Source organism: Myotis nattereri (genome assembly GCF_964212035.1).
Source record: "Myotis nattereri genome assembly, chromosome: 10".
Classification (NCBI taxonomy): Eukaryota; Metazoa; Chordata; class Mammalia; order Chiroptera; family Vespertilionidae; genus Myotis; species Myotis nattereri.
This window is the reverse complement of record NC_138085.1, coordinates 29,294,648-29,309,507: the sequence shown is the minus strand read 5'-3', so window position 1 is coordinate 29,309,507 and position 14,860 is coordinate 29,294,648. Positions and strand designations below refer to the sequence as shown.

The following is a 14,860-nucleotide window of genomic DNA, read 5'->3' as shown; positions in this document are numbered from 1 at the left end:
AATCATTATACTACTTAACTGCTCATACTCCTTAAGAGGTGAGTATTCAATCTAATAGATGACAAAAGTGAAATTACTTTTATAAAAATGCAATAGCAAGACAAGAAATTACCAAAATATACAGGGTGTCCCAAAAAATGTATACACTTTAACAGCTAATAACCGTCAATGAAAATAAAATGTATTTTAATAAACACTGCCTTTATAATTATATTCAAAGTGTGTATGTCAACAGGAGACTATTAAACATATTAGAGAATTTCCATAAATGAAAATATGTTCTAAAGAGAAAAAGGCAATACAATACGGACTACCAATGGAATTAATTCTCAAAATATAAGTGAAAATAGCAAAGTAATGAACGTGTAATGAATGACATTACTTATGTTAAAAGGAGAAAATGAGGAAAGAAGAAAGGAAAAGGAGAAAAGAAAGAGGGAAGGAGCAGGGAAGGAGAGGAAGAGCAGGAGGTAGAAGAGATATAAAGATATTAATATGTTCATGTATTACAGAATATCAATGGAAGCATACATAAGAAATTAGGCTGCTTTCAAGAATGGAAATTAAATAATTTGCCGAAACCGGTTTGGCTCAGTGGATAGAGCGTCAGCCTGCGGACTGAAAGGTCCCAGGTTCAATTCCGGTCAAGGGCATGTACCTGGGTTGCAGGCACATCCCCAGTAGGAGATGTGCAGGAGGCGGCTGATCGATGTTTCTCTCTCATCGATGTTTCTAACTATCTCTCTCCCTTCCTCTCTGTTAAAAATCAATAAAATATATTTAAAAAAAATAATAATTTGTAAACAGGAGTGAAAGGGAGATTTACTTTTTAATCTTCACCCGAGAATATGTTTTTATTGATTTTAGTGAGAGGGAGGAGACACACACACACACACATTGATGTAAGAGAGAAATATCGATCAATTGCCTCCCGTATATGCCCCAATGGGATTTCAAAGCTGCGACCTTTTGGTGTACGAAACAATGCTCCAACCAAGTGAGCCACACTGGCCAGGACTAGGTTCATTTTTTAAAAAATATATATTTCGCCGAAACCGGTTTGGCTCAGTGGATAGAGCGTCGGCTTGCGGACTGAGAGGTCCCAGGTTCGATTCCGGTCAAGGGCATGTACCTGGGTTGCGGGCACGTCTCCAGTGGGAGATGTGCGGGAGGCGGCTGATCGATGTTTCTCTCTCATCGATGTTTCTGACTCTCTATCTCTCTCCCTTCCTCTCTGTAAAAAATCAATAAAATATATTTAAAAAAAAATGCTTTAAAAAATATATATTTTTATTGATTTCAGAGAGGAAGAGAGAGGGAGAGTCAGAAACATCAATGATGAGAGAGAATCACTGATTGGTAGCCCCCAACCTGGGCATGTGCCCTGACCAGGAATCGAACCATGACCTCCTGGTTCATAGATTGATGCTCAACCTCCGAGACACACCAGCTGGGTAAGATTTACTTTTTACTCTATATTAAATCTGCTGCTTTTTGAATTTTATGTTATGTACAAATATTTAAATAAATTTTTAAAAAGGATTATGAAAAATCCAGGTTCATAAGCTGCTTTAAATCATCCTTGTTGGGAAGAAATATTTTCATTAAACTCTATCTTGAAATATTTGGAACATTCATATTATCTCCTCTGTTACACAATCACCCCAAACTTCAAAACAGTTCAATGGTGAACCCAAATTGTTTCAGTTTTATAACTGAACACTTGTATATTTCTGGTGGGACTATAAAATGGTGAAGCTACTATAAAAAACAGTTCTGGAGTTCCTCAAAAAGGTACAAAAAACAACAACAAACTACCAGAAGAGTCTGGCCGGTGTCGCTCAGTGGTTGAGTGTTGACCCATGAACCAAGAGGTCATGGTTCAATTCCGAGTCAGGGCACATGCCCAGATTGTGGGCTCAATCTCCAGTAGAGAGCATGCAGGAGGCAGCCGACCAATGATTCTTTCTCATCATTGATGTTTTTATCTCTCTTTCCTTCTCCCTTCCTTTCTCTGAAATCAATAAAAACAACAACAAAATTGCCAGAAGAGCCAGGAAAAGGCATTGTTGCTGCTACCTTTTCATCTGCAGTGCCCAACCCCTTCCAGTATTGGTGATGCCAAGGCCATTGTAGGCAGGGCTGAGCCCCCTCTGAGCTGATCTTCTGATCTCTCTGCCAGCTCCACCTGAAGAAAAGAGCGGTGGATTGGCCCCAAGAAAAAGCACAATGTATCTACTTGCCCTTTTCTCTGACCAACAATGTCTTACACCCCGAATTTTTCAAGTTTGGCAAAGTTATAAAGGTTATTATAATGAAGCAAAGACACCAGGGAGAGTAAAGGGTTGCCTTTATTTTGTTTAGAAAAAGATTCTGCACAAAATTGTACCAGGGCAATAATCAACAAACAGTTACTTGGAGGAGTGATAAAAGCAAGATTTGCTATTGACAATGGAAGAGCAGCTGAGTTGATCCAAAGACAAAATTATTTTTTATAAATCGAAGTGTTATGAATGTGAGGAAAGTAGACACTTAAATTATGTCTGTCCTAAAAATATGCTTGGAGAACATGTACCTCCAAAGAATAAAGAAAAAAAAAGAAAGAAAAAATTCCTGAACTAGAAGGAGAAATTGATTCATCAGATGATTCAAGATGCCCAAGGATAAAGAAAAGCACATATTTCAGGAATTGATATTTATTGTGTAAATATCAATACAAGAAACTTTTAAAATTTTGGAGTACGAAGTTTAGTTGGGACTAAAGATTACTTTTAGAATCTGAGTGTAAAAACACCTAGTACCAAATAATTTTTACTATAAAATAGCTCATAGGAAATTGAAAAGAATATTTAAAGTATCACATTTCTATCTTGCTTTAACAGAGTAATAAAAATCAAGATTTGCTAATAACCATTAATATTAAAGTTGATTTAAATGAAAATAAAAAAACAATACTATCATAGTAATGCTATTTCCATACCAAGAAAAAGATACTAAAAAGATTTGAGAGTTCATAAAAGTTTATTTACATCTTGAAATGTGGGGTTCGGGGTACAGACTTTTCCTCAGTGGGTCCTTGCCCTATGAAGTTTGAAGATTAAACTCGCAGACTAAAGGCTTCTTTAATAAAAATGTGGAAGTTTACTGGAAGCATATACAACTCCATCTGGGCAGGGGTGTCCCCAAAGGCGATCCCCTAGAGAGGGGCCCCCAAATTAGTTATTATAATGTTAACAACTATTGATGAGGGAGAATCACTGATCGGCTGCCTCCTGCACACACCCAATGGGGATAGAGCCCACAACCTGGGCATGTGCCCTGACTGGAATCAGGAATCGAACCGTGACCTCCTGGTTCATAGGTCTGATCAAACAATTGAATCAATACCCTCTCCCAAGGGAACAGACCTTTAGGCTACTTCACAATAGACACTCTCTTTTGCTTAGACCACATTCCACTTGCTAAAACCACATGCCATTTGCTAAGACCACATTCCACTTGCTATATCATTATCTCTCCCCTCCAGACCTTCCCAGGATCCGGACCTACAGAGTTCTCCACCCAGAAAAAGCCCGCCTAGAGTCCTTTACAAACCTCTGACTCCCCATCCCTGGGTGCTGGCACCATTTGGGGGCTCAGCCCATCTGGTATCAAGAGGACCTAATAAACTTATAACCCTTACCACTTTGGCCTCATGCGTTCCTCCTTCAGTGACCCTAATAGTATCCAGAATATATAAAGACTTCCTATCAATCAACATCTCTTTTTTTCTTTAAAGTTGAATTCTGAACATTGTATATGAAAATTGGCTGGCTAATCTGTCTCTGGATGATGTCATTCTTCTTCCAAACAAGACTTACATTTGCTTCTGGTAAACATCTAACCTAAGAGCACTGACAACAGGTTCTTAATTAAGCTTAATGAATCCAATCAGGAATAGAGATAATTTGAAACTGGACTTCAGTCTGTGAAGGTTGGTTTATTTCCTGCTCACTGTTACTGCTAAGGTGTATCACAGTCTCAACCCAAGCCCTGAGATTTACCTGAGTCCCTTGGTGAACTCTAATTTTTGAACCTTCTAACCACAGGGTTTGTCAAAAGCTCTACTCAAATTCTCAGTTTCTCAACCACTGCATTAGGAATTAGAGGATCGCTTTAGGGCAAGCATGTCAAACTCGTGGCCCACGACAAATATTTTATATAACGGAATGTAAGAAACGTTTTAATAAAAATTTCATAACTTAGTTTTTACAATATCCTGTTATACATAATCTATATATATTAAAGGCTAAGCGACTGGCTGACTGGCCGACAGGTATGACGTGCACTGACCACCAGGGAGCACACTCAACACAGGAGCTGCGAATTGCAGTGACTTGGCAGTGGACCTGAACCAGAGAGGAGACAGCCCGATTCCTCATGGGGGCTGCACAATTCCACCTTTGGATGTGGGTTATGTTGTTGCTGGGGCACTGTCGGCCCGAATCTGGTTTACTGCACACTTGTCTCTCAGCCCAGCCTGCATCCTCTCCAATCTGGGACCTCTTGGGGGATGTCCAACTTCAGTCAGAAAGACATCCCTCTCCCAATCTGGGACCGCTGGCTCCTAACCGCTTGCCTGCCTGCCAGCCTGTTGCCCCTAACCACCTCTGCCTGCCTGCCTGCCTGATCGCCCCCTAACTGTTCCCCTGCCGGCCTGTTTGCCCCCTAACTGCTCTCTCCTGCTGGCCTGATCGTCTCCTAACTACTCTCCCCTGTCGGCCTGCTCGCCCCCTAACTGCTCTCCCCTGCTGGCCTGATCACCCCTAACCGCCTCTGCCTCGGCACCCGCCACTGTGGCTTTGTCCAGAAGGATGTCCGGTCTAATTAGCATATTACCCTTTTATTAGTATAGATGTCAACTATAATCCTATATAATAAAAGGCTAATATGCAAATCGACTGAACGGGCAGAACAACTGGTCGCTATGACGCGCACTGACCACCAGGGGGCAGACGCTCAATGCCGGAGCTGCCCCCTGGTGGTCAGTGTGCCAGAAGCTGGGTTCACGGCTGGTGAGCACAGTGGCAGTGGCTCTCCCGCCTCCGCAGCAGCGCTAAGGATGTGCAACTGATGAGCGGGCCTAACCTGTCAGCTGGACATCCCCCGAGGGCTCCCAGACTGCAAGAAGGTGCAGGCCGGGCTGAGGGATCCCCTCCTCCCTGAGTATACAAATTTTGTGTACCAGGTCTCTAGTTGAAAAATAAAAAATTGTTTTAAAATAGAAAAAAAGAACCCTAATCCCCATATGTGATGGTATTTGGAGGAGGGCCTTTGGGAAGTAATTAGGTCACAACAGTAGAAGCCTCATGAATAGGTTTAGTGGCCTTATGAAAGAGACCCCAGAAGCTTAACTCCTCCTCCTGCCATGTGAAGATACCGTGAAAAGATGGCGGTCTATGAACTAGGGATGGGGTCTTCAATAGACACCAAATTTGTGGGTGCCTTGATCTTGGACTTCCTAGCCTCCAGAACTGTGATAAATTTATGCTGTGAATAAACTACCCAGCCTATGGTATTTTGTTACAGCAGGGGACCAAGAGAATATACAGTGACAATTAAGTTGTTCTCCCACCTTTAGCCCTCACCTATCCAGCTCCTCTCCCTAAAGGCAATCTCTGTAAACTAGGATTTTGTGTATCCTTCAAGATTTAAAACATATGTAAAACTAGAAATTAGCCGAAAGCAACAAATACAAGTGAATTCAGGCCAGAGTTTGTCTATTCTGATCACTCTCAGATGGGTACATAGGAGATGGTCAACTAGGCTGTCCTTCAAATGTGTACACATATTCTCTCCCCAACTGTACTTCAGTTCATCAATCCAATATTTGATAAGCACTTTATTCTTATTAAGAGAGTTCAACACTATGCTGGCCCAGTGGACGACAAAGAAAAACATGATCCTTTCTCTCAGGCTTACACTTTTGCCGAGTAGGCAAAGTAGAAAAGAAATATATTTTCCCAGGATAAACCACTCTCTAATGTCTTCCCTCATCTCCTGAATTCTGCCTAAAACTGAGCTTTGTGGCTCCTCCCCCTCCACCCATCACCATCCCATCAAACCTGCTCTTTTCCTGAATTATCTCAATCTCAAGTTCAGTTCATGGCACAGACCTCAGAGGGAAGGTAGGTTTTTTTTTTTTTTTTAAATATATTTTATTGATTTTTTACAGAGAGGAAGGGATAGGGATAGAGAGTTAGAAACATCAATGAGAGAGAAACATCGATCAGCTGCCTTCTGCACACTCCCCACCGGAGACGTGCCCACAACCAAGGTACATGCCCTTGACCGGAATCGAGCCTGGGACCCTTGAGTCCGCAGGCTGACGCTCTATCCATTGAGCCAAACCGGTTAGGGCGGGAAGGTAGGTTTGATTAAGGGTGGGATTAAACAGAAACCTAATAGTGATTTTTGTACTCATCCCACATCCAATAGATGAGCAAATTCTAACTGTATATCCTAAATATTTCTAAAACTCATCCTTATCCTCTCTATCCCCATTTTCACTTAGTTGTAAATCCACATCATCTCTCAGTAGGGTCATTAACTGGCCTCCATACCTAAGTCTCTTCCCTCTAATTCTTACTCCAAATCAATGAATGCTCCCCATAGGCATGGCACACGGCCCTTTGCTAACCTGCCCTCTAACTTACCTCTCCCTCACTCCTGCATCCCACTCCATATAACAGTATCTCTTCTTCCAACCACTCTGAACTTTTTTCTGGTTCCTCCAAGCTCTGTTTCACACCTCCACACCTTGTATATGCAGTTAACTTTGCTTGGACTGCCTCCCCTTTCCTATCCTACACCAACCCGTCCACCTAGCTACACCTCTTATGACAAGACCTGATACCCTGCCTGACCAGTTAATCACTTTGCCACTCTGAACAGTTAATCACTCCCTCCACTGTGACATCACAGATCTTATACTTCTATTATTCCTTGCTGTTGCTGTATTTAACCTAAAATATAAGTAAATGTGGTATTCTTTGAAGTTCTCATACAGTTTTCTAAACCTGGTATTCAACCCAATGCACACCAAAATAAACATTTAAAAATGAAGAAAAAAACAAAATAAATGTTTGTTATATAAACTGAGTGAAGCTTTATCTTTTTCTCCATATTCCCTTCTCATTTTCTTCCCTTTTATGATTAGTGCCCCACAACCATGAATCATGACCCAGTCTAAGTTATAAGTTAGTAAGATGATTTCAGAATTCTGATGCCATGGAAGGAGACAACTCTACTCAAAGGCGAAATCAGTGAAGTCCCCAAGTAAAAACAGTAATTTTCCAACAGAACCTCAACTCCAAGAGAAGTATCTCTTTCCAGTACAATCTCATGTCTTCTTGCTTCCCATCCCAAGAGAGTGACAGGTTTCTAAATGAATTACAAGGTTCCTTCATCCTAAACTGGCCCAATCTAGTCAGCTTGAACACTTTTTTGTTTAAGATAGGACAAGTTTCACTACGAGGATGTCTTCATCAAAGTGTCTGAGATGCTTGGGGAAAAAGACTTTAGTCTGTAAGGCTTCTTGTGTAGCTAATGTTCCTCCGAGTGTCCCTTGAATACTACTCATTTTAGGACTGCTTGACTTTAAGCCTTACTTTTATTCTGATACTCATTCATCACTCGATATTTACTAGTATTTAGCACCTACTCTGTGCTGTACACTGTATCAGAGCTCTGGGACCATCACCCATAATTTTCTTACTTGCCTGACCTAACTTGTTACCTGACTTAAGACCTAAATGACAACCATGATGGTGTGGCATGGCTACACCTGGCCCGTTTTTCCTGTGCTGGGACCAAGACCAGCATGCCCTCATCTTCCAGTCCCCAGTGGAAAGGGTACCATGAATTTATACTAACTCAAAAGGTGTCCAGCTGAGACTACAGCCTTTAGTAAATTATCTCCTTTTTTCTCTAACTTTTCTTCTCTGTCAATATTCTTATTTTAAAATTTTTACCTACCTTCTTTTATTTTTTTTTAAATATTTTTTTTTATCGATTTCAGAGAGGAAGGGAGAAGGATAGAGACATAGAAACATCAATGATGAGAGAGAATCATTGATAGTCTGCCTCCTACATGCCCCACACCAGGAATCGAACCGTGACTTCCTGGTTCATAGGTCAATGCTCAACCACTGAGCCACACCGGTCGGGCAGCTAGCTTCTTTTATAAAGTTGAACATAAGATTTTTTCCCTTCTCCCTCTTAAAAAAAACACCAACAACCAAAAACTAAAATATCAGACATTACCTGTTTTCTTATTCATATACAGCTCCCAGTACAGTGTCTGCGTGTCAGCAGCTCTACAGAGAAAAAAGCGATTCTCATCCCTGCTCTATTGGCACTTTCTGGAATTATAAACTCTATGCTGAATAACTGCAGCAGGTGACAAAACACTTTGCTTGGTCATAAGTCATAAGGCATAAAGAGGGCTTGGTAGAAGCTGAACCTAAAGTAAACACAGGCACTCTTCTGACAAATTCGAACAAGATATAATCAGAACCGAAAGGGAAGCTTGGAGGACTGTGAAGAGGAATTTGAAGAAAATGCTGGGCAGACTATGTCCAGCACCAGTTAGAGTAAAAAATCTAATACTAAATAGTCAAGAACCAACTCACACAGGCAAGAGGTGTGTGGAAGACATGAGAGTGAAGAGCCAAATCATGTCTGATTACCCCAGTGTGGGGGTGATCACTCCAATTCTGAATTCCTGTAACTACACATGTGGTACCCAATCCAGACTTGTTCTTGTAATGCTTATCTCACTTGCTTGGTAATTTCCCTGGCTGTCTATTTCATCTTTATAATTGCCCTCTGGCAGGCAAATTTTTTAAAAATTTGCATCAATTTTGATATTTTTCTAGTGTTAACTTATTTTTCAAGGTAGGTTAACTCACTGGAACAGTTTACTGACATCATGTTCTCAGCAATTACTTTTATCACCTAAAAATAGCCTAAGTGTTATGCAAATAATACACAAGCTAAAGATCAGTTTAATAGTAATGAGCCTGTTTCCCCAGAATCGTATCTCATTTTATGAATGGCAAAGCTAAGGCCAAACAATGAAGGTTAATGACCTTTTCCTAAAATCAAAAATACACTTCTAAAACAACAAGCATCTTATAATACAGACATGCCACAAAATGTGCATCTATATACTGGTAGTGCTTTATATTGGCAAGCGCAATACACTCTTACCTCATGTAAGCTCCACAATTTTTATTTCACAGGGAGTGAAACAGTATTTACAGGGAGTAATTCCTGAGGGAATTAATATTTATTGAGTACCTACTGTCGTATGATCGGTGATTAAAATATATAACAAAAATGAACACACTATACGCCACCAACTTCATGATGCACATTGGTTTTTAAAATGTGCCTGCCAGCCCTGACCGGTTTGGCTCAGTGGATAGAGCGTCGGCCTGCAGACTGAAGGGTCCCAGGTTCGATCCCGGTCAAGGGCATGTACCTTGCTTGCAGTCACATCCCCGGTTGGGGGTGTGCAGGAGGCAGCTGATTGATGTTTCTCTCTCATCGATGCTTCTAACTCTCTATCCTTTCCCTTCCTCTCTGTAAAAGATTCAATAAAATATATTTTTTAAAAAATGTTCCTGCCAGAGAGGAATGGGTGAGATGATTTATTAAATAAAGGATTTTAGGGATCTTGTCAGAATCCAAATTATTACTCATCAGGTCTTGGGTAGGGCCCGAGTTTCCCAAGAAGCTCCTAGGTGACGCTGGTGCTATTGGTCTGCACTTAGACAGTAAGCTGTAAAGTTTATAAACAATGAACCCGCGCCAGCACGACTAAAACAAGCATTAGAGTGCGCAGGTAGCGGGCCTCTCACATCCTCTCACCTTCAATGACTCTCAAGTCCTACTATTATCCTTTCTACCTGACAAACAAGACGAAGGCACAGACAGTGAACTTTTAACAGATCGGCAAGTCTGATAGGTGGGGAACCAGGATTCACACCTAGGTAGACTGGACCCTGCAGGGCACTGTTACCCATTACACTGTATCTAAGTGAGCGGGCAGATCAGAATTCAAAGCCAGGGTCAGCGATCTTCGGCACCAACCTTCCGGGCCCAGTTCTGCTATAATTAATGGTTGTGTCGGGACAACATGATGCCATGGGGCAGGGAACGGGGAAAACAGAGCCCGCCCCGCAGCGCAGCAGAGCCGGCGGGGAAGGGTCCGCAGTGTCCGGGATCTTCGCGCGAGAGGTCCGAGGGCTGGCTGCCGGCGGAAGTAGGAGGGCGGGGCCTGCGCCCGGGAAAGGGTCCGGGCGGGACTGAACCAACGAGCGCCGGGAAGGAGTTTCAGAGTTAGGGCTACGTGGCTGCCTCCGCGCCCTGTGCCGAGGCTGAGCGACACTCACTCCAGCCCTCGGCGCCCTTGGGTTGTGAGTGCTGAGTAGCGGGCTCTCTTAGGCCACAGCCGTCTCCTTAGAGACGCTTCCTCCCGCCCCTCAGTCGGGTGGGAAGCCCCGGAAATGGCGGCCCAGCGGTACCTGGCCAGTCGGGGTGGAAGAGTGTCCAGTCGCTGTACCAGCTCCACTGCGCCCCACGCAAATCCACCCCTTCCTTTGCCGCCACCGTAGCCCTTACCAGCTCTTTGGGCGGCTTCTCCTGGGTTTTTCCAAACAGCCCCATGGTTAATGAACTCGTCTTGCCCCTTCCGGCTTTTCGTTCCCTGCGCCCAGGCAGGTCACCGGCAGCCGCCTGGGCGGGGCCGTGACAGGGAAGGAGACCGACGCCCGGAGAAGGGAGCGGCCGCAGTTAGGACAATGCGCATGCGCAACACGGTCAGGCGGCGCTTTGTCCAGATGATTGACGCGATTGCGCAATTCTGGGCGGGGCTTGCTTAAGGGAGGCGGCGAAGGTGTTTTTCCATGCGTTGTAGAAGGGAGTCATCTGAAAGGCAGGAATTTATTGACCACACCTGGGGATTACAGCTGCTCCCGGTAGTTCACCTGCGCCTGGATGTTGTTGTGCCAGAAATCTGGATCTCCGCCCAGACCAGGTACAATGACCACCACTTTCCAAACAGCTTCACCTTGTGTCCCGTAGGCAACTCACTGGCAGCGACTGGCAGAGCTACTCCTCCCCTCTGTCACCACCATCACCTGGTCCCTAAAACCTGGGCATCATCTTCTCTTTCCCCTTCTTACCAGTTCCCAGCGATTGTAAGCTTTTCAACACACTGAACTCCAGCCTTTTGCTTTCCACCCCAAGTATCCCAGCTTTTACTCAGGCCGTAGGCATTTCAAACGTGGATGATGATGATGTGTGTGTGTGTGTGTGTGTGTGTGTGTGTGTGTGTGTGTGTGTTCCTATACTATAAGTGGACTGTGACCTTTATCAGATTCTCAGAAGAATCCGAAACTAAAAAGGTCTAGACCCCTTCTAGTTGGCCAGTCTCTGGTTGAACTACACGGGTAAGCTGATGGTTAGTCATTACCTCACGTCATGATGGTGAAGAGACCACTCATTTAGTGCGGCAACCCCATACCGTCTCATGGGAATAGAATACGGTACAACCACTTTGAAAGCACTTTGGAACTTCTTAAAATACTAAACATAAACCAATCTTTTTTTTTTTTGTCCTTTGTTATTGTTAGAAAATCCACAGTTTTTTTTTATTATAACTGGATTTAACAGTATTATAATTCTAATAAACAAGTTAAAGCAGGAACCTCTATATCTGGAATCCCAGTATTAACTGACTACAAATAAATACTAGCCCACATCTATCACCAATGACTCAGATGTTTCTTTCTAATGAATTGACCATTACATTTCCTAAGTTCTGAAATGGCCAACAGACCATAGAAAGACATTTCTTTAGGCTCCTGCTTGAAACCAGCAGCTTCAGCAAACTGCTGGCCTTGATTCAGGGCCAAAAACATAAACCAATCTTAGGTCATTCCACTGCTAGCTATTTACCCAAGAGGAGAAAAATTATATGGCTTTATAAAGACTTGTACACAGTGTTCATAGCTTCTTTATTTGTAATAGACAAGAACTAAAAACAATTCAAATGTCCATCAACAGGTGAATAGGTAAAACCAATTATGATAGAGTCATACAATGGAATATAACTCAGCAGTAAAAAGACCAAGCTTTTGATACATGCATCAACATGGATGAACCTCAAAATAATTATGTTGAGTGAAAGAAGCCTGAAAAAAAGTCTATATGTGATTTCATTTATGAAGTATTCCAGAAAATGGAAACTATAGTGACAGAAAGTAAATCAGTGGTTGCTAGGAGATGGGTTGGCTTGGAAAAGGAGGAGGAATTGCAAAGAGACAAAAGGAAGCTTTTACGGATGTTATAAATTATCTTAATTGTGGTGTTGGTTTCACAGATGTCAAAACAGATGTCACAGATTTTATGATGTCAAAACAAACTGTACACTTAATACATCCAGTTTATGTCAATCATACTCAATGAAGTTCTTTCAAAATAGCAGTATATATTTATTGTAAAAAGTAAACCCCCCATTTATACTTCCTCACAGGTAAAGGTCTCAAAGGATTCACACCAACTAGTTAGTATCTATACATATAAAAGCCTAATATGCTAATTGTCCCTCCAACCGTTTGACCAGTCGCTATGACACACACTAACCACCAAGGGGCAGATGCTCCGACCAGTAGGTTAGCTTGCTGCTAGGGTCCAGCTGGTCGGGACTGGGGGAGATGGGCTGGACACACCCTGGAGCCCTCCCGTGGTCCCTCCCCGGCCCTGAGCATGCAATGGTGGGGCTCCTTGCCTGGCCTCCACCCTCTTGCAATCTGGGACTCCTTGGGGGGATTTTGGAGAGCTGGTTTTGGCCCAATCCCCACAGGCCAGGCCAAAGGACCCCACTGGTGCATGAATCCATGCACCCGGCCTCCAGTATTATATATTACTAGAGGCCTGGTACACAAAATTTGTGCACTTGCGGGGAGGGTCCCCCAGCCTGGCCTGTGCCCTGTCACAGTGTGCGAGCCCTGGTGATCGATCACTCCAAAGAAGTAGGCCCCACCTACCCATCCGGGGCTCCTCAATGGATTGCCCCAAAGAGGTAGGCTGGAGGCAGGACCCCGCGGAGACGGGAGGAGGTGGGACTCCCAGGCACGCAGCGTCAAGCCCAGCCCCACCCACCTGCACACGCCCGCTGTGCGCGCAGCTGTCTTGTGATGGTGTGAGGGCATCACGGTGTGATGACCATTTAGGCTTTTATTTGTAAGGATGATGCCCTAGCTGGTTTGACTCAGTGGATAGAGTTTTGGCCTGAGGACTGAAGAGTCCTGGGTTTGGTTCCTGTCAAAGGCACATGCCCAGATTGCAGGGATTCCCAATAGGTGGCTGCAGGGGACAGCGAATCAATGATTCTCTCTCACTGATGTTTCTGTATCTCTCTCCTTCTCCCTTCCTCTCTGAAATCAATAAAAATATAAGAAGGAACTCTTACCTTTAAAAAAATATTATATATTATGATTATAAATAGTTGGTGTGAATCCTTTGAAACCTTTTTCTTTGGAGACTATATTTTTACTTAATTGGATTACTATACATATTGTTCTGCAATCTCCTTTTTTGTTTTTTTTTGGTGCCCTTGACCGGAATCGAACCTGGGACCCTTCAGTCCGCAGGCCGACGCTCTATCCACTGAGCCAAACCGGTTAGGGCTGCAATCTCCTTTTTAAAAAAATTTTTTACATGGATTTTCATTGTTTTTAATGTCTATAGCTAAAGGATTCCATAGCTGGAATGTAGTAAAATGTAATAATTTCTCTACTGGATGATGTTAAGTGGTTTCTATTTTTTTCCTATTAAATTATAAATATAGGCATAGTTTTGAACTACCAACAGTGTATAAGAGCACCCTCTTACCTAAATCCTTGCTAACAATGATTATTAAAAATATTATTTTTAATTTTCATTTCTAAATGAGCATCTTTTTGTATATTTCTTGGCTATTTTAATTTCTTCTATGAATTGTCTCTTTGTAGCCTTTGTTCATTTTCCATACAATTGTCTCTCTTCCTGCTACCTTCCCCACCTTCCTTCCTTTCTCCCTTCGTACCTTCTCTCTCTTGAGGGCTCTGTTTTTTTTGAGAATGAACTATAAGTCAGCAATTTTTCAGGTAGGAGAACACTGAACTTCCAATTAGTCAATGGTATTTATTGAATGTCTACTGTGTGTCAGACTAGGAAAACTGCAGTGAACAAAAAAGAAACTCATACAATCCAGTGAGAAAAACAGTAGTGATAAGTAAAAATGATGGTAATAAACAAAACTGAGTAAATTACTACAAATGTGCAAAACTCTAAATATTAAGAAGAAGAAGAACATGGAGATCAGTGAATCTTTCCTGAGCAGGTGATGTGTAAGCTGGGACCTGAAAGATGAAGTAGCAGAGAGATGAACAGTATTACTCCAGTGCAAAGGAAAGAGCGTGTGCCCAAAGAGCCTTCCCAGCCTCCGGGTGGGGATTGTGGGCCCCAGGCATGTCAGTTCCTAAAGGTGACTTGTTCTGAAGTTGGCCATCGAGGGCAGAGGCCACAGGGTGGAGGAAGGTTTAATTTGGCGTGTGGCATCTCAGTGAAATACAGAGCCCTCCAAGCACATCCATGCAGTTGCTCCTCAGCAGCTAGAAGGGCACTGTACATCTCCCACACATGTTCCGGCCCCACCCTCAGAGGAACGTATACCCTCTGTTCATGCCCGACATTGTGTTGGTATTGGACAAAGCTTAAGCTGTGGGCAATGCTTTCTTCCTCTGTGGGCCTCATGAAGCATGCACCA

General features: G+C 43.0%; 1 protein-coding gene across 2 annotated transcripts in view; it reads right to left on the bottom strand.

The window, feature by feature from the left end:
• The window catches only part of CHMP3 (charged multivesicular body protein 3), a 46,139-nt gene extending 35,286 nt beyond the window's left edge, over positions 1 to 10,853 (bottom strand). Inside the window, exon 1 of one of the 2 annotated variants that reach the window (XM_081101021.1) lies at positions 10,669 to 10,853. Coding sequence is in view for 1 of the 2 variants with exons in the window: in XM_081101020.1 (XP_080957146.1) it covers positions 10,669 to 10,713 (45 nt within the window). In the remaining variant the exon portion in view is untranslated. The remainder of the gene's footprint in view (positions 1 to 10,668) is intronic. The other variant, XM_081101020.1, reaches the window with a different exon arrangement.
• Positions 10,854 to 14,860: the final 4,007 nt, after the last annotated feature.